A 27,724-nucleotide genomic window follows, 5' to 3' on the forward strand; every position below is an offset into this window, starting at 1 on the left:
ATAAAAGGGTCTCAGACATCAGTTGTGAAAGACAGTTCTCTGCCTGAGACTTGGGGAGCTGCTGCCAATCAGAATAAATGATAGTGAGTTAGATGGACCAATGGTTTGACTTGCTGTTAGTTAGGCATCTTCATATATTATAGGCAATATGGTATCAAAACATAATTCTCTGAACACAGATGCTAGCTTTTCTTTTCTTCTTTTCCTTGAGTGTGCACCTTTAATTTCTCATATGTCTATAATCTCTATAATAATTCTTGACTTTTAGTGAATTCCATCTTCAGAAAACAGTGCTCTAATTAATTCATAAGAGATTCAAGGCCTATTGAAAACTATCTCCTTGACCAATGTCATTATGCGTGCGTTACTGGAAGCCATTTATCTGACACAGACATAATTTATTTTCCTTCTGTCTCACAAAGAGTACTGTTTTCTTGCAGAACATATAAAACCAAATTGCAGATCTCTGCCAAAAGTTCAATTGTTGTTGTTATCGTCAGATAAATACAGCATTTTCAATCTAGAGAGATCATTCAAAGGATTTAGTCAGGAGATCCAGAAATGTGAAGGACTAGAAAATGAAACTTGCAGTGTAGAATCTGACTTGTAGCAGTAGCATTGAAGGGAAGGATTGGCCAGCATCCTCCCTGCTTTCCCCTGCCCACATAACAGCAGTTCTGCCCATGGTTCAGCTTTTCAGGAGGATTGAAGAGGCTTCTTTCTAAAATTATTTTACCACTGAAGGTCTACCACTGGAGTGATAGACCACGTAAAACCTTGTTTTAAAAAGAAAAAGGCAGCAGGCAGTCTCCCCCAATTGAAATTTCAGAAAGAACAAGGAAATGGGGGGGGGGGGAGCAAAATGGTGACTCAGGTCGGCTGTCCCTACACTTTGCAGATTACACAGAAAAATGTGGGAAAACCTTACTGCAAAGCAAACAGCTGCACAGCAAGTACTGCATACATCAATGGCCTTGAAGCTCCAAATGCTATTATTTGTATGCTATGTATTATGTTGTTATGCTATTGCAAATTGTTATTGCAGGTGCTAAGGTGTGTGATAATTGATGCTTTGTTGTTATTTTGTATGCTGTGTATTTTGTATTTTGTTATGCTATTGCAAATTGTTATTATTTGCTATGCTGATTATGTTGTTAGTGGTTAATCTGAGATAGAAATGTTACAATTAATGTATATTAAGATGATGTTGGATTATTGTCAGGGTAAACAATATTACCATTATGCTTGGTTGTTGTATTGATGTTGTTGTTACTTACTATGTTGTACACCACCCTGAGCACTCCAATTCAAATCAAATCAAATCAAAGGAGCCCACTTGTTCAAAAAGGCTAGAGATCCTTGCTGCAGCAAAAGAGGGAGACAGTTATACCTGATCTACGTACTATACTAACTCCTAACTCCTTTTGAACGTTCATAGAAATTATAAATAATTATATTATTATTTAGAGCACAGTCAGATTAACAGAGAAAAGAGTGCCCTCGTTGATCCTTATATTTCAGACTGTGATGAATATTTTAGGTACAGTTTTAAAATCAACAAGTGATACTCACACATATAGTGGCTCCCTATTTGTCTTCCCTGCATAAATCAAAACTGAAACTGTGTTCATTCTAAGAAATTACATAATTGTCCTTTCTGAAATGGTAAGCAGAAGCTGATAACATTGTTTTATTTACTTTAGCGTTTGTGTGTGTTTAGCTGCTCTGTTCCTGGCAATGTCTCAAGAGACCTTGTCATCCTGTTCTAGTGCTGTGAGATGACCACCCTTGCAACAGAATGCCACATCCATTGAAGCTGCTGTATCACAGTTGGTTAAATCAGGAGTTCCCCAGTGGCTTTGGAATACCAGGACAAGGGTGGGGGCCAAATTGCAAGAGTCCAAAAACAAAATCAGAATTATTTATGCAAAACTAGCTGGTATAAGCATATCTGAACCATTTATGTTACCGTAGGCAAATGCCCAGCTACAGTACTAGTTTGTGTAAAACAGGTTAGTAGAAAAATGTGGCATGAAATATTTGAAAAGTAAACTTTCTTCTAGGAAACCCATGGAGTTACTCCTCTGTCATAAAAAATATTTTACTTGGATTTCACTGGACTTAAAAGCAAGCAAATTCAGTCAGACACCTTAGCTTGAAAATAATTATTTTCACTGAATAGAACCCTGGGCTTTCAATCCCAAACACATTTATGAATGTGTAAATCCAATTGAACTCAGTGGGATTTACCTCTGTGTAAACTTTCACACTGCCTTCTTCTAAGTTGTACATTTAATCTAAGAATGGTTTTTACAGGGAGAAGAGGAATGTTGTATGAGACTATGACTTGTGTACATGTCATTGGTATTTACTGATAAATGGATTACATACATCAGATAGGACATTCATTGATGACCAGCTCTGAGTTGGAAATGGATGCTTATAGCTCATCAGCAATAGTATAGGTATAGGACATTTAGAGTATTTGACATGGGGGAACTGGGTTGAAATCCTGCTGTGCCAAAAAGCTTACTGTTGTCCTAGGAAAATCATCCTTTTTTCAGCCTGACAAATTACATAGAGTTGTTTTGATGGGAAAAAAAACAAGATACACACATTCATCTCTCATGCCAGACCCTCTTGGAGGAAGGATGAAATATACATGAAAATAATTTGAATTTGCTTTCTTGTCAAATTGACCTTAATGAGAAGAGCTTTTTAGTGGTGGTTCCAGATGATGGCCTTCACAATTCAGAAAATTGTTTGGGAGTTGGTGTCGGTTGACTGCATACTTATTTCCTGCTTTCTTCCATCTGTTTTTAACTGTTTTAAATTGTTTTATATTAACTGTGATTGTAAGCTATTTTGAGCTGTACATGGGCTATAAGTATTTTAAGTAAACAAATAACAGCTTGATTCTGATTCTGTGTTTTACCAAGTAGCCAAACCCAGCTCATACTGCCCATTAGACATTAGTATTTGTTGTGGCAAACAAATACAAGCAAAGTAGTGTTTCAAAGTTGGCCAGAATCATGCTGTTAACAAAGTTTTTCCTAACTACTTTCCCCCCAGAAAAGGTTGAATTTACTGTAGGAGGGTGTTTTGTTGGAATTAGTCATCTAAAATGTTCAGGAAATAAATCAACATTTTTCCTTGGTGGACTGTTAAGAAGAGTAAATAGTACTTTTCCCTCAAGTATCAGATGAAGTCTGTAAATAATAAAAAAAAGAGAGTCATCATTGTGGACAGCCTAAAGACACTGTCTATTCAGTTTGCTGCTGCAAGGCAAATGGTAAAGTCTCTCTTGGGAATATTTAAGAAAGGGACTGAAAATAAAACAAGCAGTTATATAAATTTGTGGAAATGTTTTCAAAATCGTTAGGAGGGGGAATCTGTTTGGCTTCTAGAATATTGTGTTTAGTTCTGGTCCTTCCATCTCAAAAGTAAAGTTGGCACTGGGACAGAAAAGGGAATCTAAAATAATCCGGGGTGTGGAGTACCGTTCTTAGAACGAAAAAGGTTCTGAGTATGGGGTTTTTAGTTTAGAAAAATGAAAATGCAGAGGGACATCAGATTTGTAAATGAAATTATGAACAATTTAGAGTGAATAAGGATTTAGTATTTTCTTGCTTTATAATTCAGGTTATCCAGTGCAATTGATTTGTCAGAGTAGAAAATAACTGAAGTGGGTGGACTGGGAAGAAACCATGGCTGAGTGAACATCTCCCGGCAAGGACGTAGGTAAGGGAGGGGTTCTCGGGTTCAAACTCCCCCATTGCATGTCCGAAGCTCTGCCCCCGCCACTTTTGGGGTTTTTGTATTTTAAAGTTTTTTATGTTTTTGGCCTGCAGGGAGCGCATTTTTAGGCTAGCGGCACCATAATTTCAGGCTATCGTCAGGTGACACTCCCGATGATACCTGCCAAGTTTGGTGAAGTTTGGTTCAGGGGGTCCAAACTTATGGACCCTCAAAAGGGGTGCCCCCATCCCCCACTGTTTCCAATGGGAGCTAATAGTAGATGGGGCTACCCTTTTGAGGGTCCATGAATAAAACTTCACTAAACCTAGGTGTTATCATCAGGATAGTTTCCTGCTGATACCAACCAGTCAAGCAACAGCACCAAACTTTCAGGGTATCTTTAGGGGGTCCAAAGTTATGGACTCCCAAAGGGGATGCCCCATCCCCCATTGTTTCCAATGGGAGCTAGTAGAAGATGGGGGCTACACCTTTGAAGGTCCATAACTTTGGACCCCCTACCCTGAAAGTTTGGTGCTGCTTGCTTAACAATTGTACCCCTGACAGCAGGCACCCCCCCCAAATTTTCCCACATTCTCTTTTTAAATCCATCCCCTTCAGAATGGATTTAAAGGGAGAATCTGAGGTCCCCAGTTTAAACACTGAAAGTGATGCTGTTTCAAGGTGGGGGGAAAATCCACCCCAAAACAGCATCACTTTCAATGTTGTTTTAACTGGGGACCGCAGATTCTCCCTTTAAGGTGGATTTAAAAGGAGAATCTAATTTAAACACCATTGCAAGTGATGCTGTTTGGAGGTAGATTCCTGCATCACAGCAGCCACCCATGGGGGGGGGGGGGCGCAAACCTCAGATTTTGCACTGGGCTCCATTTTCCCTAACTACCCCTCTGCCTGGAGGGGAGGGAGAAGGGACAGCCAGATGCCAGATGGTAGCCCAGCCGATGGGGTGGGGGGGCGGGGCTTGGGGAGGCATGGCCATGCCCCCAGGGGCAGGGATGTGGTCTTGCCCCTGAACGCCCTCCCATAAAAAATCTATATCTACGTCACTGCCCGGCATCTCCAGTTAAAAGGATCAAGCAGTGGGTTATGTAAAAGACCCTGGAGAGCCACTGGCAGTCAGAATAGACGGCACTGACTGACCTAAATGGGCCAAGGGGATAGTACAACATCATGTATTTATGTGTTCATGACCAATTATTTGACTCATTATGAGGAGGCTTCATGTTTGACCGTCTCTATGGCCCCTTCCGCACGGAGGCGGAAGGGGTTGGGTCGGCGTAATCCACGCTGAGCCGACGATGCTGGGACTGTCTGCATGGACGGTCCCAGAACCGGCTGGGACAACGGCGCTGCGGAGTGCCGTCGCCTGGCCGACCTGGCTTGTCCCTGGCCCTCCGGCACGTCACCGAGGCCTGGAGACACGCCCCCTGGCCCTGCGCGCCTGCTTGAGCATTGCAGGGCAGGGGGCGTGTTCCCAGGCCTCGGCGATGCGCCGGAGGGCCAGGGACCAGGTAAGGGACGGGTGGGAGTGGGGGGGGGGAAGGCGCCTTGGAGGCGTGGTCCAAGCCAGCATTTCCCAACAACCTCGCTTGGAAATGCCGGCTTCGCGCCGGTTGGGCGACGTGAGGGTGGCGCGGCTGCGAAGCAGCTGCGCCCCCTGTGCGAATGGCTCCCTGGGGACAGCGTTTTTGCCGTCCCCAGGGCGCCATAAAACACCCGTGCAGAAAGGGCCTATTTTTCAGTACTATATTTATTCCTTGTCTTTCTCTCCAGTGGGGACCCAAAGCAACTAGTTACTAGTGTTATTAGTGTGTTGTAGGAACTAGACACAGAGTAGCTTTGTGTCTGCTGCCATGCCACAAAGGTAATCCGTGACTGACTTTTTATAGGTGCTTTATTATCTTAAAGGAATGTGTTAATTCCCTCTCAGAATTGTAAAAAATATTCCTGGCTATTTTTATTTAAACTTCCTACCTGGATGTAAGATATTTACTAGGAGAAGCACAGTGGAACCCTTCTTACTACTATCACCATTGTGGTAGTCTCTGACAGCATGAAGTAAGTGGTTGTAGATTGTAATTTTAAAGTGTGTGTGTTTTGTAGGTACAGCTTTCTTACTCTCAATATTTGTTGCTAAAGAGTATTTCAGAAAGAAATACATTAATGTCTTCTTGAACTTTGTATGTATGTTTTGTATTTTAATGTAGATGATACAACAGGTACACTACTAACCATATGGGAAATCTCATATTATTTAATACTGATTTAAGACTAATAATATTGGCTTTCTTAAATCTCTTTCTGAGCTTGATGGTTTTCTCTCTTTTCAAAAAAAGTATCTGTGGCCCCTTCCGCACACGCAAAATAATGCGTTTTCAAACCACTTTCACAACTGTTTGCAAGTGAATTTTGCCATTCCGCACAGCTTCAAAGAGCACTGAAAGCAGTTTGAAAGTGCATTATTCTTCATGTGCGGAATGAGCCTGTGATTTTACAATCACCTAATTTCAGCATCTCAATACTCCATCGTCATAGTTTTCATCAGTTCTGTATTGAATTACTAAAATAAGTATCTATTTGTTTCTTACACCAAAGAGAAAATTGTCTACGTTTTTTATCAAAGCTGTGACCTTTCCTGGGCAGAATATATCTGGCCATTGTGCTACAGGCCCAAAGAAAGAAGTGTGATAAACCCAAATCCAGAATCCATAGAAACCAAAATCAATTTGACCAAACTCTAAATATTGTAATCACTGTGATGGGAATGCCAAATAACTATACAGAAAAGGAATGGAACAAATTAAGTGTTTTATTATGAAATCTCTCCTTTTCTGATTTTTTAAAACCAAAGAGAGATGTTAGAAATGCTTATAATTCTGTCAAGAAGAGTTTAAATATACCAAAAGATGCCTCGGTACAAGGACTAGCAAAGCTCTGGAGATTCCGGACAACCGTTTTCAGTGAAAAATGAACTCTAAGGATGTATCTATGATGGAATTACCTCAACTGTCCAATTCTGAAGCAAAAGTTAGGGGGCACCATTGTGGGAATATGATTGCTCTTAAATTAAGATGAATCCTGACTACACCAAAACGCTATTCTTCCTCTAATTAAAATGGGCATGAGATACATGCGTGACTCCCATATCCAAGATTCTTTCATAATCCTACTGTAGGGACTTGGGGGGTACTTGCAAGGAAGCATCAGAATACAAGAGGGGTTATTGTACATTTACAGTTCGTCTTCATGTTTGTTGTTAAATATACCATCTGTCTGTCCCCCCTCAGCCCAAACAAGAAGTTTCCCTCCAAAATTGGAAGGTGACCTTGGTGGTAACACATTTTTCTTACAGATTTTCCTGTTCAAGTGATCCTTGGCTCCTCCATATCTATTTTCTCATGTATGAGATCTCACATTTTCTGAAATTACATCATGTATGAGATCGCACAAATTCTGAAAATCTAATTTCTTTGGATTCTGCCCAGAAATTAGTTGGAATCTTAATTAGTCCAATCACATTTGAATCCCCTTCCAAATGAGGCAGGGCTGAAAGTTTGTTATAATGTTCATCATCCACAGATAATAATGAATGCATTTATATTCCAGAATATCCTAAACATCAGGAGGTCTGGTGCCTTTACCTTGATCAAAAGAAGTACACAGTTTTGCTAAGGGACTTCACTTTCAAGTTATGTACCAGCCTCATGGCACAGAGTGGTAAGCTGCAGTAGTGCAGTTCAATCTCTGCTCACAACCTAAGTTTGATCTTTATAGAAGTCAGTTTCAGGTAGCTGGCTCAAGGATGACTCAGCCTTCCATACTTCCAAGGTCAGTAAAATGAGTAACCAGCTTGCTAGGGGTAAAGTGTAGATGACTGGAGAAGGCAATGGCAAACTACCCCATAAACATAATCTGCCTAATAAACACTGTGATGTGACATCACCCCATGGGTCAGTCATAACCCAGTGCTGTTTCAAGTTATGTGCTATAGTGCAACAGCACAGTCATCACATGATGGCTGCACCCATGAATAAATACCCACAGACAGTTCACACTGGTCATGTGGACAGATCCTGGATGGCATGAGCCAGCCCACTGATGCTGCAAATTAAAAAGACTTAGCTGGATGACCCTTCAGAAAGCATAAATGTTTCAAACATTTCCTTAGATGTTAGATTGTCACTTAGCAGTGCCATAATTATATGCTGAAGTCATTTTGCTGTCATTTGTAGGGTACTTCCAGACAGAAATAAATTGCAAGTGTCATGCAAACTGGATTGGCATGCTTAACACATTCAAACTCAGTTAATCTTCATTCTGACTGCTGCTAGTCAAAATGAAGAAGCAGTATTAAAGGGGTGATAGCTTTCAATATCATCAACTCCATCACCTTGGCTTCCTGCTCGTTTGTCTTCTTTCTTTGTGCCTTCTGATGCTGGAGAAGCTGCCAGTTGGAATTGCCCTTTGAAGTCCAGGTATTTATTTCATTTAATGTGCTATGATGAATCTGACATTTTTCCAGCTGCTATTTCTCACATTCAGAAAGAACATCAATTTCTGCAAAACTGACAAGGCAGGTGTTGGACGGGAAGGGGAAAACCCTGCTGGAAAAATATTCTTTAGAAATCAGCTTTTTGACACCACTGCTGTATGTGTACAGTCAAACTAGAGGGAATGGACACATTGTAAATTGCTGTGAATGCTTAGCAATTATAGAACCATAACCTATACCATTAAATGTAGCATAAACATTGGGAATTCCTTGTACTAGCTGCACATACCTTAAAGCAAAATACTGTGTGCCCAGGACAAGAATTTGGCCAAGTACACCTGAAACAGAACAAGGTAATAGAGAGAATTGTACTATTTTACAACACAGGTGGAAGGATCACATTTTTAAATGCTTTGCCATGTTTTAAAGAAGATTCCCAGCAAATAAAATCTGGAAAAGCATTGAAAGGTATTCCTTGTGCTACATTTGTTTTCTACTTACAGGATTTAAAAAAATAAATAAGAAGTATTCAAAATGTTATTCTCAATCTGCATTCTGACATGGTACAGTCCACTCCACATCACCTCATTGTGCTGCAAATATAGACTCAACCATAGAGATCTGACAGTGAATTCAAGGAGATTGTCCCTTCCTGTTCTTTTCCTTTTCTACTCATCCAAGCAAGAGTGCCAAGTATAAACAATACTAGAAAGGTAAGAAAAAGTAATTCAGAAGCAACTGTGAAACTCTGGGTCATAATACGAAAAGGCCAGAGGAACAGATGGCGTTATTTTTGAGGTGCATCTTCAAAGTGCTTGCTTGGCAAAATCTTAACAGATGTTACTTGGCAACAGTTTAAAGGAGTCGTCCTAAGGTTTTCAGCTTCTTTGATGATCTGATCTTATTTCACATAAAGAACTGCAGGCCAGAATTCATACAATTCTTGCAAAGACTGAAAAGAATAGGTTTGTATTGGTAATTCTGGATTTTAAAAGGTTTTATGATTGTATTATAAATTATGTTGTGACCTGCCCTGAGTCCTGCAGGGTAGGGTGGGATAAAAGTCAGATAAATAAATAAATACCCCGAGCTTTCTATGTCACTGTGGTTTGCCTGAAGTTATTCTTAATAGGAATCAGAGATTTGTCTCAAACTTTAATGCTCTGAAATGACAATGGATCTTTCCTGAATGGTTAGTTACCCTGCAAATGTGCAGATACGTGCTTTGTATATATGGTGTCTTGGAAGCAACAGTTTCCAATATAGAGTGCAGAAGAGCACTTCTGACATTATGATTATGGCTTATATTAAATTGGATGATGATCAAGTGGTTGAGGCCAAAATAAGAAGACTGGTGCTATCTATGATAACTATGATCTCATTTCTGGCATAATGTAATCTTAGCACTTTTTATTTCTTGCAGTTTTGCAAAACAATAATTAAAAATGATAACAATTCAATAAAATTAATTATAATTAAAAATAACAGGACTAAGAACAGGAGGGACCCTCTAAAATTTACCAGTGTCAAAATGGCATTCTAATGAAGAACCTGTGTGGGTCCAAAAGCTTTCAAAAATAGAAGTGGTTACTGAACTAACAGATTCATTGAAGAGGTCTTTATTGGTTATCTAACATTAAGTACAAATTCAACCTTCACCAGCAATTGGGTTAAACTGACCTATTGAGCAGAGTGCAGTTGGCAGGTTCCTCACAGTTCTGCAAGGTTGCGGACCAGAGCACAGGTAGTATTTTTTTCTTTGCCAGTTCGAGCCAATCAGGCGCTTGTATCCAAACAGCTAGCCAATGGGGGCTTCCTTAAACGCGGACTATTGGCAATGTTGGTGTCACTTGGCCAATCCCAAGCAGTTCCAGTCCAGCCTCTGGCGTGCGCCCACCTCCTCCTATTCAGAGGGGCGGAGGGCCCTTGGCAGCTGCTGCGCTTGGGAGTGTGCCGCTGGGCGCGCGGAACTAGACCAGAAGGCGGCTTGTGGTGCCTCCCGCTCTCCTTCTCCCTCGCACTGTCCCTCTCTGGCAACATGGCCGGGCTGAGCAGCAGCATCTCGAGCTTTGGGCGGTGCAGCCACGCCGTGGTGCGGGCTCTGCCCGAGTCCCTGTGCCAGCACGCGCTGAGGCGCGAGAAGGGCCGGGAGGTGGACTTCGCGCGCGCCGAGCGGGAGTATCAGCTCCTGGTCGGCGTGCTGAAGACCAAGCTGGGGCTGCAGGTGCTGGAGCTGCCCGCCGACGAGAGCCTGCCCGACTGTGTCTTTGTGGAGGACGTGGCGGTCGTGTGCGAGGAAACAGCCCTCCTCACGCGCCCCGGGGCGCCCAGCAGGAGGAAAGAGGTACCGTGGAGCGGGGCGCAGAAGGGGCAAGAACGGCCTCCTCTGCGATAAGCGTGGCAACTTCGCATCCCAGCGAAAGGGGTGGAGACCGGGAGGGCCGGTGAGGTGGCGTGGGGGAGCCGCTTGGGCAGCAGCACCAGCTTCTGCAGCTTAGGATGGGTCGGTTAATTGCCGAGGACAGCGAAGCAGGCGGTGACATTGATAGGACCCGAAAGGCAGGCTTGTGGAGGCTGCAGGGCAGGGGCTTCAAGCGGGGAGGGGGCGGTGCGAGGAGACCTGAGCGGCTCGCTCCTGGAGACAGACTTCTCTGAGGGCGTCGGTGGGGAGTGCGGTACTGTAAGGCGTGGCAGGCGGGGAGGAGGGGAGGCGGAAGAGAGAACGGCAGACCAGAGACAGAAGATGCTGAAGGCAAATATAGCCTCCTTCGTGTGCATGGTGAACTCTCTTTCACCGGGCTTCCACCATATCTGCAAATTGGGCTGAGCAGGTTGGGGAAAAATATTTCTGAAGCTAGCTGGCGTTGTCTTACTGTGAATCACAATCAGTTTTCGGGGGGGCGGGGCGGGCAGGAAGACACTGAGACCAGATGCATTGGGATGGTTTGTTTTAGAATTGACTGCAGTTCAACTGATCTGAAAAGATAAGTTGGCTCTTTTCTTTGCATCTTTCTCCCTCCTTGTTTAGAAGGGACCAGGTGTTTTGTTTTTTAAACAAGCAAAAGAGAACAAGATCTTGCACATATGCTTTTAGGAATACCCATGGCTTTTGTTTCAGAGTAAATAACAGTAGATTTCTTTTTAATGAAGCCATCACATTTATCACTTTTTAAGGAAGAGCATCAGATTTACCACGAATAATTAGAACCCCGTTATCTTCACAAGATTTTTAAGATTGTATGCTTGCATAAACAGTAGGAAAGTTGGGCATGGATATTACTGAAGGGGCATGTTTTCTGTAAAATCTGAGCAAGGTTCTTTAAATCACGGGTGAATATGCCTTTGGAAGTGCAAGAACTGTCATTGAAAAAGTGCATACATTCACTTTATTAGCATGACAGCTCATTGCAGTCATATTGTATTTCTGCACACAACTGCAAAAAGTTTAAAGATGCTTTATCAGCCAACCCAGTATGGATTTCTGATTGGTTTTACCAGAATCTGTGGCTTGTTCAAGTCCATAACTGCTTTTAGTCCTCTGGTAACTTGAAATGAAAGTTAATATTCTCAGCTGTGCTATCTTTAAATGAGGCATAGGTTCTTACATTTTTCTGCAAAAAAAAGACTCTTCAGCTGCAGATATGAAACCCTTGCATCCCAAATTCATACACAATTAGTAATCCATGTTTTCTTTAATTTGAGTCAGGGGCGTAACGAGGCAGCCCTGGCCAAACTGTAGCCCTGGGCAAAACCTGAGTTGGATGCCCCACCCCCACCCCGGACGGCCACTCCACCACGACCGAATTTATTTTTGCACCAGGACATTGGTGCCTACAGGGGGTGCGTGTTTAGACATATCAGCACCAAAATTTCAGCATATCATCAGGAGACTGTCCTTATGCTACTCCCCAAGTTTGGTGAGGTTTGGTTCAAGGAGTCCAAAGTTATGGACTCCCAAAGGGGGTGCCCCATTCCCCATTGTTTCCAATGGGAGCTAATAGGAGATGGGGGCTACAGTTTGAGGGTCCATAACTTTGGCCCCCTGAACCAAACTGCACCAAACTTGGGGGGTGCCATCATCTCCAGATGATACCCTGAAATTTTGGTGCCGATACATCCAAAAATGCACCTCCTGCAGGAACATCCTAGAAATTTGCCCAAGAATCTTTGTTCTGCATTGAGTTTTCTGCATTGCTGTGAGTGGGGGTTGCAGGCTGTGGGGGGCACATTTCTGAAGGCACAGTCTTCGGGGAAGAGGCGGCCTATAAATCTAAAATATAAATAAATAAATAAAATAAAACTTTCAGGGTCTCATCAGGAGACTGCCCTAATGACACCCCCCTAATGACACCCACCCTCCATTTGGTGCAATTTGGTTCAGGGGGGCCAAAGTTATGGACCCTCAAAACTGTAGCCCCCATCTCCTATTAGCTCCCATTGGAAACAATGGGGGATAGGGGCACCCCCTTTGGGAGTCCATAACTTTGGACTCCCTAAACCAAACCTCACCAAACTTGGGGGGTAGCATAAGGACAGTCTCCTGATGATACTCTGAAATTTTGGTGCCGCTAGCCTAAAAACTGCACCCCCTGCAGGCCAAAAATGGAAAACCAGTAAAATACCCAAAAACGAACCCAGCATTTTGATGCCCCCCACAAGGTGATGCCCTGGGCAGCTGCCCACCTTGCCCAATGGGCATTACGCCAGTGATTTGAGTTATAATCTTAACTGAACATGCTTCAGGTAGGTGTATTTACCATATTATCATAAGATTCTTTGCATAATCACGCATTGTAAAGACTCAATTTGAGAAATGGTAATTTTTAAATCTTACAACTTGTATGTAAGATAACATAAATGTCTTACAATATTTATGTATCTTACATAAATACAGACTTCACTTACTAATTTGTTAGGTCAAAAAACATCTGTTGAGATGTTGAATGATGGGCAGTGTAATCCCAGGGGGGAATCATGCCTTAGCCAGGGATGGGACTTGCATGCCACGTCCGAAGAGGCTTGCTAAACTGCAGACAGTAAGTGGAACACCACGCTGTCCCTGTCCCCGGGAAGTGGCCTATGCGTTTCAGTGGGTTTTGCTGGCATAAATCTGTGCCAACAAATGGGGACATTCCCAGCCCAAAAGGGCTTGGGAAGCTGATTAAAACCAGTCCCACAACTGGGGACATTCCTTCTGCGCTGGCATGGGCTTTTGCGCCAAAGGAGCATGGTGCTGCAGTGGCACTAGTGCCTAGTCGCTGTGCTTCTACATGGCTTCCTGGCATTAGTGTAAATGCCTCTTTGCTGGCATAAATGCCCCCTTTTGCTGGCTGAAGTGGCATTTACACCAGCACGGGGGTCACACCATTTCATGAGCAGTTTTTTTTGGGGGGAAGGGGGTGCTTAGGATTGCACTGAATCAATAATTCTTGGATCATCTTTAGACTCCAGATAGGAAAATCACTGAAGTAGATGGCTCTGTGGGAACATGAGAGCTATTTTTTTTTCATGTGTAGTTTGGTGCAATTTTTATTAATGTTCCCATATATAAGTTGAAGTACATGTATAAGTCCAAGTACATTTTGCATCGTTCAGTTTCAGTTTGCTGGTGTGCCCCATGAGCTGTAATTGGTTTCCAGGGCATAAGACAGTCATGTCAGGAACCACCTAGGCAATCGGTTCAGACAGGCAGAGAGGAGATCAGCCAGCCAGAAAATGAAATAAAAGCAGTCAGCAGAGTCTGATTTGGGAAATGGCTGAAACAGATTAGCGGCTAAGAAAAACTAGGCTGTTTAATAATACAACAGCAAAGTACAGCAAACATTGTCCATACAGTACCAGCTCCTAAAAATCAGCATATATCTATATCTGTTTGGGTGCTATCCAGAGACAGTCCCATTTAATTATATAGCATTTCACATATTTGAAAAATGTGCCATGTATCTTGTAATTACATCAGAAATTATAGAATTATGTGCAGCTAGATAATTGTCAGTAAACGGAGGAAGACTCTGAAATTTCTTGTTAATTCAATATACCCACAAAGTGTACCACAAAGTGCTTCATTTTTGCTTAGTTCACTGCTATGCATCCTTCCAGATAACCTCTGCCAAGACCCAGTAATTTCACCTGTGTCAACACTAAATGTCAGTGTGCTTGGATTATTCAGTTACTACTGGGGAGGAAATATGGCAGAATTAGCGAAACTTACAGGTTTTCTACAGCACTTTGCATTAGTCAACCTCTTGTTTTGCTTTTTTCTAGTGAAAGGGCACACCCAGAACAGAAACTCATGCAGATATATAGAGCTGGGGTCTATGTATGCCTCACAGTTGTACACATATGCTAAATGTAAACCTTTTAACGTACATAACTCCAGTCCTTAAATTACAAGTAGAAAAGTGTGTCCTGGGAAGAGTTGGGTTAGACACTGTGTTAGATGTAGTAGCCTTTTGGTCCCTAATCCAAATAAGGTACCTTAAGGGTACAAAATGCCTTTGCTTGTTACAACTCTTTCTCCTTTTCTTTTCTTTTTTGCCAGAAAACAGACATCTCAAGGATCACTGGGGATGATACATGTAGCTGAGTAAGTCAAGGAGTAGGCTATTCAGATGCCATAAAAAGCATGCATGGTTATTTCAGAGAAACAATTCACATATCTTTTTACTTCATATTGCCATCAACAGGAAAAGAGGAGGATTGAGAAAAAGTGAAAAAGGAAGGGAGAGAAAGTGAGAGACTGGAGTGAAAAGAAGCAGGGCTAGATAGTTGGAGTACATGTGAAGGATGCACCTCCTTAGAGTGATCTGTTAACCTATTTTCTTCTCAACTGTGAAAGACTGCTGAAAGTATAAAATATATGTTATAGTCTAGTTCTTTTGTTTTCATTGAGGCATCTAAAAGAAACTGAATTTGTATTTTGAATTATTTATTTATTTACTCTTAAATCTGTGGTCCATTTTTCTTCTTCAGACAAGAATTCAAAGATGGCTACGCCCTGAGCAAGTTACATTTTAGTACTCCTCTTTTCTTAATCTTGCAAGATAGTACATTTGACCTAATGCTATAGTGGGTATCTTGTATGTTCAAATAAACTGGAAATTTGCGGGGGTGATATGAATATTAATTGTATATAGTACAGTATAACTAGAGGTTTACATTAAAATACCTTAGTTATTCTGATCAAAACAAACACAAAATTTTGGTCTGCTAACTTGAGGATTAAATGCAAAATCAAATGTCTTATCCATTTCTTGTGGACCTAACTTCATAAACAACAAGATCTAGCTTAAGGAATCTAGACTGGTATTTTATAAACAGGTACAGATGATTGGTTTATTAAATATGGGATCCTTATGTTTAGAACATGCTGATTTATTGGTGAAGCTTAAAATCATGCCAGAGCTTTCACTAAAACTATCTGGCAGTACACTTCTCCCCAAGTTTTTAGATCTCACCCAAAACTTTCCATCTTCAGTTCTATATATGAGATAGGGGGAGGCTATTGGTTAAGGAAAAACACAAAATTACTTAGTTGCATAAACAGAATTCAGAGTGGAACAACATTAGTTACTGTAGAGTACATGCCTAACTGGTATGTAAAATATTTAAGGAATAAGCTGTTGTCTGAATGCTCCTAGCAAGACTTGGATGTAATTGTGAATTTGCATGTAAAAGACATTGTAAAATATCAATTCAGTTATTATCTTGGGTCAGGGAAAATCATTAAAGATCATGATAAATATTTCACTTTCTCTGCATTGAAGTGATCATAATTTGCAATACAAAATAAGTTAGATGGACACGAAAATTGCATTCGTTTTTGATGGAACACTCAAATAATTCCCCCATGTGCACGTTGCAACCTATCCAGATATGCACACAGTCAAATGATCAAAGGATGCAATTGACCTGAGCAACTGAGTATATCGGTGGTGTTAATGTTTAAACAAATGAGACCAAGTTGTCTAAACAGTCAAAAGATCTGGGAAACCCTTAGCCATAACCTTTTGAACAAGATATTGGTCAGTGCTCACTGGAAGAGGAAAGACATTTGTCTGAATCCACAAGAATGAGCGTGAGGGCTGAACAGAACTCAAAGCAAGTAATTTTTTTAAATGGTGGGTTTTCAGTAATTTTGGCATGAGCTGCAAAGTTGAGGGGATCTAAACTTCATTTGGTATTATCCTATGGTTGTAGAGAAAGTTACTATGTAGCAGCAAAGTTACTATGGAGAGAATATCAGATAATTAAGAAAATATGTTCATTTCCCTTTTTGTGGGTTTTTTGGTGGGGGGAATGATCTAATACTATGCAGTATATACATTTACAAAATAATACAGGTGGGGGCATAAAACACCATATTGACCTCATGACCACAGTGACCTCATTAAGGTTGAGAAATACTTAAAATATGAAGTTCCAGGTTATTGTTTTCCCTGTATTCTATCTCTCAGGGTTCCACTTTCTGTTAAAAGCTATATACAGCAGTGGAGGCTTTTTCCTCATGCACAGCTTCCTACAGATTTTCCCAGGGATCAGATCTTGAAAATGTTTTCTGTGAAATCATTCCACACAGCTCCATCCCCCCTGTTGTTTTTCCCTTGTCTCTTCAGTTGTATTTATTCCACACACTACTGCTGAAAACATATTACTTCTAATGGTAGTGTCATCCATGACAAAGAAGAGTAACCCTCCTATTCAGCCATTTTATCCTCCCCCTTAACTCCATTTCAAAACGAATTTATTATTATTTTTTCTCCATCACATTAGCAATGTAATGTAAGGACATAGACACAAGCTAAGTAGATTTTATCAGTTTTGTCAGTTTCACACTGAATGGCCCTTCCACACACGCAAAATAATGCATTTTCAAACCACTTTCACAACTGTTTGCAAGTGGATTTTGCCATTCCGCACAGCTTCAAAGAGCACTGAAAGCAGTTTGAAAGTGCATTATTCTGCATGTGTGGAATGAGCCAATGAGATAAGGCTGTGTCCGCAGTTAGGAGCAAGTTTTTAATTGTCAAAGGAAGTTGCTTTTGCAGGAGGAAATTGACAAGAGACTGCTGCCATAAAGCATCATTGTTATTGCAGAAAACATGTTATTCCTGATGGCGGTGGGATGTCATCTGTGACACAGAAGAACATTCCTACCTTTTTTTCTCTTGTTCAGGAGCTCTAGTGTTACATTTTGAAGCAGCTATTAAAAATGTCTCAGCCTTCATTTGTCCTATTGAGAACTACCAACTCCAAATGGAAGACAAAATGGCTTCTGGAGCAGGCACCATTATCTGAGGAAACAGAAACACAAACCCATATGAAGAATCACATTTTCTGGCCAAATTCAATCTTCAGTAACACACAATTGCTGTTACGAGCAATTACTCGTAGTACTCTTTCCGATCAGCCAAGTGTCCAGCTTCAAAACTGCTCTCTGCTCTAACATTACATCCCAAATTCTCTGTGAAATTTTCAAAGCTGCCCAATTGACCCTGCTTCTTTATATCTGCTTCCTTATATCTTTATATTTGGCCTCAACATTACATCACTAGTTCCATATGACAAAGAGAAAATGGGTGAAGAGGAGGTTGGGCAACTACAAGGGGCAGGAATAAGGACTAGGTATTTGGAGGGGTGGAGAAATAAAGACTGTTTCAACATGATAGCAGTTTCAATGGAAACTGGCTCAGAAATAAATAAAAAACAAGGAAGAAAAATGAAGGGAAAATGTTTATGGAACCAAATGGAGGAACAAACATGTGGAATTCAAAGAAAAAAGTAGCAATATGTGTTGTAAGTGACTTGTGCAGAAAAGGTCTCTAGATGAGATGTCCAAATGTGGGTGTTAGGCATTGCATTTTGTTTTCTTCCTGCAGTCAGGATTCTAATGCAACTTACCTGGATCCTCTCCACTAAATGCCATTTGAAATAAACCATCTTATGTTCCTTCTTGAGCAAAAGTATTCCCCACAGCCCCTGATATAACTGTTGAACCAGAAGATGGCTGTCTGAAGAGTGTAGCTAGTGAATGAGTGAGAGTTGTATACAGAGAGGTGCAGGCAAAGGGTCAAGACCATGAAGCACTTAAAAATAATAACCAGCACTTTGAATTAGGTTTGGAAACAAATAGATAACCTGTATGATCTGACAGTTTTTTGTTTAGTGTTTTGAGTGAGAGCAGGCTGCCCAAAGCTCGGCAACTAAAGGGGAAGTAGTCCAGAGTTGCAACTGCCTGAAAAAAAAAAGCTATGTTCCTTCAGTAGAATCTAATGGTATGATATTTACCCCCAAATGGCCAGGATATGGCACCGGAGTCACCCTGCCCTGCTGTTGCCAGGAGGGCTTTCCAGCAGCATGGGAAGCCAAACAGGCAAACAAAAATCCCTGCCTCCAGAAAACCCTCCATACAACTCCCATGGACTTACACCACCAAAAAGGTGGTGCAAGTCCATGAGCCAGGCACCAGCATTTCTGGCAGTGAAGCGGCCATACCTCCAGAACACCCCATATTATGCTAGCATAGGCAGTGAGGGTCAGGAGCACTGGCATGGCATTCGCCACCACATCCAGCTGTTTTGGCAGGCTACAATGGTACCTTCTGGTAGATTTACCCCTCCGCTGGGGCAAGTGCCCTAGGGAGGGTGAATCCTCCAGCAGAGGATTGGCTCCCCCTCCTGCCTCCGCTTTGGATGGGAAAGTATGACTCTATCCAAAAGCTGCCACCGTTTTTTTTCGCGACGGAGGCTAAGCGGCTGCAGGTCGGGTGCATTCTCGCCTACCCGATGACGCTTTGGGACCGTCTCGCGATGGACAGTCCTTCCAGAAAGAGCGGCGGCCACGGTGCCATTAGAGCCGCCGTCTAAGCCCGGCCGAGCCGGGTATGTCCCTGGGCCTCACGACGCGTCAGCCGAGGCCTGAGGACACGCCCTCAGCCCTGCGCCAGCCTCCCTCCAAAGCGCCGCGAGGGAAGGGGAAGCGTGTCCCCAGGCCTCGGTGACGCGCCGGAGGCCCGGGGACAAGGTAAGTGCAGGGAGGGAGGGGGGGAGGCGCCTTGAAGCCGCTGCCGTTCGCACGGCAGCGGCTTCAAGCCGGCGTTCCTGGGAAAGTGCACTTCCCAGCGCACTCCGGAAATGCCGGCTTGGTGCCGGTCGGGCGGCACGAGGGCGGCGCGGCTGCGATGCAGCTGTGCCCCCTGTGCGAATGGCGGCCTGGGGACGGCGTTTTTGCCGTCCCCAGGCCACCATATTCCGCCCGTGCAGAAACTGCCAAAGACACAGGACATTTTCCTCAAAGTAAAAATTCCATATATTTCAGGGGTTTCGTGCCTAGACTTTGCTTCCCATACTTTGCTACCCATGTGGTAGGACCAATGAAGAGGCTGTAATACTACCAAGACTATAGCTGTGAGGCTGTGTTTTTTTAAAAATAGAATATCACGTGAGTGGAAATCTCAGTGCCAAAAGATGATAAATAGTCCAGTTTTTAATAAGTAAAGTTAATGAATGTCATATACTGCCTCCCTGCCATTAATTAGGTTAATTGATTTCTTTACATTGCACATTAATACGGGTAATATCTCTAGTTACTGAGTGATCATTTAAGATAGTTCCTTTGCAGGTTTGGCAGTGATCCATTTACATTACCTTGGGGGATTAGCCCTAGCTAGTGAGAAATGCAGATGCACATTTTTAAATGATGGAATTATTTTATCATTGTTCTGCTTTATTTACACAATACCAGTCCATACTACTAATTTTTTCCATGTGATGCTTATACATTGCATACAAAACATTAGTATGTAGCAATCTATGCACACAATAAATTGTGTTCTTCTCCTTTTCTTCCTGTTAATTTTAGGAACCACTTAGAGTTGCCAGGTTTGGGTTGGGAAATACCTGGAGCTTTCAGGAGTGGAGACTGAGGAGGGCAGGGTTTGGGGAAGGAAGGGAATAGGGTATAATGCCAATCCAATCAAAGGCTTTATTGGCATCTAGAGGGTATAACACCATTGAGTTCACCTTCCAAATTGGCCATTTTCTCTAGATCAGGGGTAGGGAACCTGCGGCTCTCCAGATGTTCAGGAATTACAATTCCCATCAGCCCCTACCAGCATGGCCAATTGGCCATGGCCAAGAATTTTAGGGTTCTTTTGCAAACAAATAAATCTGCTAACACAATGCCTAGAGTGGAGTGGTACTAGGGCTGTCAACCTCCAGATGGTGGCTGGAGTTATCCTAGGATTGCAAATGATCTCCAGGAAACAGAGATCAGTTCATCTAGAGCAGGGGTAGGGAACCTGCGGCTCTCCAGATGTTCAGGAACTACAATTCCCATCAGCCTCTATCAGCCCATGCTGACAGAGGCTGATGGGAATTGTAGTTCCTGAACATCTGGAGAGCCGCAGGTTCCCTACCCCTGCTCTAGATGAACTGATCTCTGTTTCCTGGAGATCATTTGCAATCCTAGGATAACTCCAGCCACCATCTGGAGGTTGACAGCCCTAGTACCACTCCATTCTAGGCATTGTGTTAGCAGATTTATTTGTTTGCAAAAGAACCCTAAAATTCTTGGAGAGATGGGAACTATTCATTTTTCATGAAACCAAGCAAGCTTTCTGTTTTCGTTCCCTTATTTCCTGAGAAGGAAAATGCTGTTTGGCAAAGCTAACCTGTTTTTAGACTTCTTTCCTAGTTTTCCTCTGTTCTTGAAGAGGCTATCATTAGATCCTATGGATTTGGCCATCTACTGCCCAGTCTCAAATTTATTGTTTCTGGGCAAGGTAGTTGAGAGGGTGGTTGCGGAACAGCTGCAGCTATTTCTGGAGGATGCATTAGTTTTAGATCCCTTCCAGTTTGACTTCTGGCCTGGCCATGGGATGGCGACTGTGCTGGTTGCCATCACAATCAAGCTTTGAATGCAGCTTGACCGAGGTGGGTCAGCTCTACTGGGTGTGATTAGACTTCACCGCAGTATTTGACATGGTTGATTACAATATTTTTGTCCACCTCCTCACCAATGTTGGAATTTGGGGCACAGCCTTGAAATAGTTGGCCTTGTTTCCCCAGGGAAAGCAGGTGATACATGGCCGGGAGACATCCTAGAGGCATCCACTTGACTGGCATCCACCCATAAAAAGCCTGGATGTGACCTTGGAGTCCTCCATTTCTGTGGAGGCCTAGGTCTCCAATATAATGAGGATCACCTTTTACCATCTTCAGCAGATTAGGCAGCTGGCCCCCTACTTCTCCCACCTGACCTAGCCACTGTGATCCATGTGATGGTCACATCCAGGCTAGACTACTGTAACTCACTCTACCTGCCCTTGAGACTGACTCAGAAGCTGGTACTGAATGCAGCAGCCAAACTTCTCATAGGTTCATTTGTGAAAGATCATATAACACCTGTGGAATTCCAAGTCAGGTTCAAAGTTTTGGTTATACTCTAAGGCCTTGCGTGATCTGGGACCATAGTGTCTATGGAACCGTCTCACCACATACAGCCCACAAAGGACTCTTCTGGTAGTCCCTGGCTTCAGGGACATGCGATCAGCCTCCAGCCTGGTGGAACTCTCTGTCAGCTGACACCAGGCCCCTGTGGGATCTTAAACAGTTCTGCAGGGCCTGCAAGACAGGAATGTTCCACCAGGCTTTTGCTTGAGAGCAATCAAATGTCCCAATACCATCTACTGGACTCTCTACAACATGCTAACTTTAGCATCGCCCTCTCACGACATTGTCCATGCTTGAATAGCTCTACAAGGGCTTGTGTGTTATCTGGGCTGGGCAGGTTTTAATAGGCTTAAATCTGATGTTATCCTGAGTTTTAATTATAGTTATATTTTATATATCGGTGGAATTGTTTTAAAACGTTTGTGTGCCACCCTGAGCCTGACTTTGGTCACTCTTTCATAAAATTAGATTGTAATCTTAAACACACTAGGGAGTAAGTGTATAACAATTTATCTGCCTTAGCTCATCCTCCACTAGACTCACCCTCAATTATATTTGACCTAAGGGAGGAGAGACTCCAAAAGTCTCCATGTGGGGCTCCCTCCCCTCCCTTGAAAGATCCTGCAGCTCTTGGGGGACATTGTGTAACCACTGAGCCTATCCATCCCTAGTAGGAAACTGCATTGGAAGCAGGCAGAGTTGGTTAGTACTTGGATTGGAGACCACCAAGGAAAATGGGTTGTTACACATGATAAATCTGACTGCATGGGGTGCTGATTACCTGGTGCTGATTACTTGGAGAGCCAGCGTGGTGTAGTGATTAAGAGCAGGTGGTCTCTAATCTGGAGAACCAGATTTGATTCCTTGCTGCTCCACATGAGCAGTGCAGTCTTATGTGGTGAACCAGATTTGGTTTCCCACTCCTACATTTTGCTAGGTGTTCTTGGGCTAGTCTCAGTTACTCACTCTGCCCCACCTACCTCACAAGGTATCTGTTGTGGGGAGAGGAAGGAAAGGAGTTTGTAAGCCCCTTCTGTGGATTCCACATGGTACAAATATAATATCCTCAGGCATTATGTAGCATTTGGGGAAGAACTTTGCACAGATCTCTTCCCCAAAATGACTCAGGCCCGTCATATTTCTCTTAATCCGGGTTTTAAAAAAATAACTAAACTAGTGATCCTTTTGCACAATCCCAGGTGGGAGATGCTCCCACGTGAACATAACAGGCAGGAGATGCTTTCTTTTGGTCCCTTCCACCTGTTCACTTCAGGTCCCTATCCGTGGACCATTTCAGGAAGAATCTGCCCACTCGCCATTCTGTGCAGTTCACTCAGCACATTGTGGGCAGATTCTTTGAGCACCCACCATTTCACAAGTCTTCCAAGCATGTTTTATTCCCATGGCAGTGGGTATTACCACCACTGCACTTATAGATCTACAGCAACACATTCATTATTGCCTGGCCATTGCACAGAAGTCCTTTTTTCTCTTTTTTATGTTGTGTGTTGACCATGCAAACCTATGCAGTGGCAGCCAATCAGAGTGCAGGACAATCAACATGGCTGTAGGGGTTCATTTCTGTATGCCTTCACAGCTACACATGCATTGCACACACAAAAAGGTGTTTCCATGGGAAGGCACGAAAGCAACCTGAATTGTTTCAATGGGATCCAGTTGCTTCCTGAACACATAAAGGGCACACATGTGAATGGAAAAAAAGGAAAATAGGTTTATTTATAGCAAATGTAACTTACAAATATGCTGTGTGGCATCTAACTTTTAGTCTCCTTATAGAAGAGAAAGGAAGTATAAATTCAAACTCTTTTACTACTATTTTAAAACCATAAAAGTATAGATGTATTTGAAAGGATCTAAAAGGAGGAAGACAAAATTTTCCCTTCTTAAGTGTGAAATACCTTAATATGACAGTTTGGGATCCAGAGCCAAAGGATGTGTCATCTTTGAGATTCTTCTCATTAAATTTGATGTGCCAGTATAGTGGTTAGATAGTCCGATTGGAATCTGGAAGACCCCAGTTCAAATACCTTCTCTACCATGGAAGCTTGCTGGTTGACCTTGGTTAACCTTGTGTAGTTCACGTTGTGAACAGGTGGCGTGAAAAAACAAGAGTATGTGCTGAATTTTGTATTGAAATGTCTAGGCTCCTTGGCAGAAAGTAAATAAAAAATAACTTATTATTGTGTGTTAAAATGCATTTTAAGAATCTTGCAGAAAAAAAGAAATAGCTGCAAGTAAAAAGAACATTGTTAATAGAACATTATTTCTGTATCTCTATAACAGCAGTTTCACTCTGTGAGATAAGCTACATTTATTCATCCACAAAGTACAGATGCTAGCAAGACATTCCGATAGAGTGCTGTGAATAGAACAATCAAAATTATTGGTACTAAGGGCACTCAAAGTTGTTTGCATAAAAAAAAAAGTGTCATCAGATACCAGGCGTAGTTTATGGTGTCACTTGGCACTTTGGTGTGGAGCAAAAGACCAACATGCAAGAGAACAATTGATCATGCCAGTGCTGTAGGTGCCTGAGCCAGAACCTTCTTTTAAAAACTGACCAAGCAATGAGATCATGTCAGTCAGTCTGGTGCAGAAAAAAGGAAAATAATATGTAATAGTAACTGAGTTAGGTATGTCGTCTGGCATAAAGTTTAGATATTTGAGGGTTTTCGCTATAAATCCTTGATTTAAGAAAATTGTGAATAGAGTCATGGAACATTTGAGTGGGTGTCCTAAGACAGCTGAATGAGTCTATGGAGAAATAAATTATAAAACTCTTAAGTAATAGCACTCTCTTAAAAAACACAGAGGAACAACGAATGAGAAGGATCAGAAAAGATCTGGGGAAATAGATTTTTAAAAATGTTTTGTTCTAGTATTTGAAATGTAAAGAAAGGAATATTTAATGCAATATTTATTCAACAATCTTGAACAACTTTTTCTCTGACAGATGAGTGACTGCTTTTAAACACTGTGTTTAAAACCGTTGCAAAATCCCCTGGCCATGACACCCTTTTACTTTGGTATACATGACTAGTTCTCCACCCTAAGGTGCTGGCAATGCTACTAGGGATAGCGTTGTGGTAGGAAGCAAAATGTGTAGTTTATGCTCACCGTTGCCTCCCAAATCCATGTATCCATCAGCTGTATTTGAGGTGACCCTCTGAGGTGCTTGCTGGCAATGCTGCAGGGGCATAGTACAACCTTTATCATTCCCCTTCCCTTTATTTGCTAGCATAGTGACATCTTTATCAGCAGACAGTGCAGTTTTTTTCCCCAGTTCTTGGGCCAAAATATTGCCTACCTCTTCCCTAGATTAAAAGGAAGTAATTGCAATAGTAGTTTGTTTGGATTATTAAACAAACAACACTGTCAGAACTCAGTATTTTAAAGTACTTTCAAAAGCTGCAAAATACAACGCATCTTTAGGCATTTAGTCCCAATTATGAGTCTGCCAAGTGCATTACTGCCACAATATGATAGCAAGAACTTTGCACTGCTCAACCTCTGCCTCCTTTTGCTTCTCACTCACTTTGGAATCCCCCTTGTCCCACATCAAGTAAAAAAATACTCAAAACCCAAGGAACATGCTAACATGAAACAATTGAGAAGTTAATTTCATGTAAACAGTTTGTTTTCTAAAGACTAGTTCCACACAGAACACTTTCCTTTATGTTGGGTAGATTGCCATACTGTGATCTCTTGATCCTAGAGTTGTTGTCCTTTTAAACAGATGCTTAATGTGTGGAAATGGGCAACTAAACCTTTTCATGACATGGAGGTAATTATCATCACCTGGTAAATAACATCCTACTAAACCTCTGTGAACACTTTCCTCTAGGCCATTGGTGGCGAACCTTTGGCACTACATATGTTATGGACTACAATTCCCATCAGCCCCTAACAGCATGGCCGATTGGCAGGGGCTGATGGGAATTGTAGTCCATAACATCTGGAGTGCCAAAGGTTCGCCACCACGGCTCTAGGCAGTTGGCAAGCTTGTTGTTTCCTCCTTTGACACACACATATGAATTCTGACTTTCTGTAGTAAACATCTGCCAGTATGTTCTGTTGTTTATTTGGAGTCTACTAATCATTTGGTGGTGCAGAAAAAATTGTTCCTCTATGGAAATGGTTGTTTGCAAGCTATTGACCAGCCTGGGAATGCATACAAACTCTTCCTTCTTCCTTTTCTCTGCTGTCAACTTTTCTCAGTCTTAATAGTTGGGTTTGGATTGGAATAGGGTTACTGTCTCTTGGAAGACACATTTGCAGTACTTTCTGGCGATAACAGTGAGGAAGTTGAGGAGGAGCCCATAGAGAATTATTCATTCATTCATCCACCTTTTATTGGCATGAATAGAAGAAATACAAGGGTTAAAAGAAATAAAATTAATTAAGATAAAAAGTGTTCAGACATCATAATTAGTTAAAAGATAGTTGGATAGAACCTGGATCGAATCTGCTGAGCCAGTGCCAGATATTTTGCTACGTCCAAAGATCTCTGTGGATGTCGGTCACAGAGCAAGTGTGAAAGTCTTGGCCTTGTCCGATGATAAGACACAGTTCTCAATATGAAGATCAATATACTGTCTTCTGAGCTGAGAGTATAGATCACAGTCTAAAAGGACATGTTCAACTGTTTCAATGACCTTCTGTGGGCAGGGAGATCTTCTTTGATGATAGGGGGTCCTATGAAACCTGCCTTTTAGGACCGCTGAGGGAAGCCCATTCAGTCGTGCCAGCATTAAAATATGTCTGAGATAAGGCAAAGATAGGTTAATAGAATACCTCGGTAGGCCCCTATTGAGAGGGGGAGGATTAAGACCCTCGGGTAGAATGTCTTTCATGTAATGGGGGGATAATAATTGAATTTCTGCATCAATTAGCCTTTGCGACAATAGGCTGACCATTTGTGCTTCATCCATTTTGTTAAAAAAATCCAATGCGAAGCCATCAAGTTTACTTTAGTCATTATATGGACACTCCAGGAGGAAAGGAATGAATCAGAAAACATTCTCTTGGTTAGACTATCCTGTTTAGATCAATTATGCAGGTGCAGCCAGTATCAAAACAAGTATAGCCATATTCGTGTCTCAAGTAGATTTAAGCCCATTTCAGAACACAAAGAAAATATGATACGCTATTGGAAATGCCGAGAAGTTTGCGTAGAAAGCTTTATTGTATTCTCTCAAGGGGCTTTAACTTGTTATTTAGCCAAATAGAGGCACCATACAAGGCTTGTGAGATCAATCTGCCACCAAAGGCTCTTGCTGCTGGAATGCATTGGCCACCTTGGGTGTAAAAAAAAGCCTTATTGCTGCTGCACACTGGTTGGCAGAAGAAAAGATGTGATTATACTGAGCAGTCTAGTTCAGGTTGTATTGGAAGCAAATGCCCAGGTAGTTGAAATTTTTAACAGATCAATTTGGTTCCCATTGATAGACCATGGTGTTGGCTTCCACGTTTTAGAGAACACCATAATTTTGGCCTTATCATAGTTAATTGTGAGTTGGTTATATTCGCAATAGGCAGCGAAGGCATGGAGTAGACGTTTCAATCCTACCTTGGTGCGAGAGAGTAGGACTGTGTCATCAGCATACAATAGTATGGCTAAGGGGGTGTTGCCTAGGATAGGAGAATGAACTCCAATAGTTGGAAGGGAGTTTGGAAGGTTATGCAAAAACAGATTGAAAAGCAAGGGGGCAAGGATACAACCTTGTTTGACCCCTTTATTGGAAATTATTTCAGGGGAGCAAAGGCCAGAAGAGTTGCAGTGGATGCTGCATGTGGTTGAAATATAAAGTTTTTGGATGACATAAAGTAGGCGGTTCTCTATGCTCAGGTCTCTCAGCTTGTTCCAAAGAAGTTGCCTAGGGATAGAATTGAAGGTGCTCTTTAGGTCGAGGAATGCAACATGTACCCCAGTATTCTTAACTTTGCCGTATTTCTTGGCAAGATGTCTCAGGACCATGCAATGATTGTATGTGGAATGGCCCTT

The 27,724-nt window shown here is 42.2% G+C and overlaps 1 protein-coding gene across 2 annotated transcripts in view; it reads left to right on the plus strand.

Moving 5' to 3' along the window:
• The first annotated feature begins 10,147 nt into the window (after window positions 1-10,147).
• DDAH1 (dimethylarginine dimethylaminohydrolase 1) overlaps window positions 10,148-27,724 on the plus strand; it is a 69,878-nt gene continuing 52,301 nt past the window's right edge. For both annotated transcript variants that reach the window (XM_048496567.1, XM_048496566.1), the window contains exon 1: window positions 10,148-10,592. In XM_048496567.1, the coding sequence (XP_048352524.1) occupies window positions 10,287-10,592 (306 nt within the window). In that variant the 5' untranslated portion in view covers window positions 10,148-10,286. The remainder of the gene's footprint in view (window positions 10,593-27,724) is intronic.

This window comes from Sphaerodactylus townsendi, linkage group LG05 (assembly GCF_021028975.2).
Source record: "Sphaerodactylus townsendi isolate TG3544 linkage group LG05, MPM_Stown_v2.3, whole genome shotgun sequence".
NCBI classification, from domain to species: domain Eukaryota; kingdom Metazoa; phylum Chordata; class Lepidosauria; order Squamata; family Sphaerodactylidae; genus Sphaerodactylus; species Sphaerodactylus townsendi.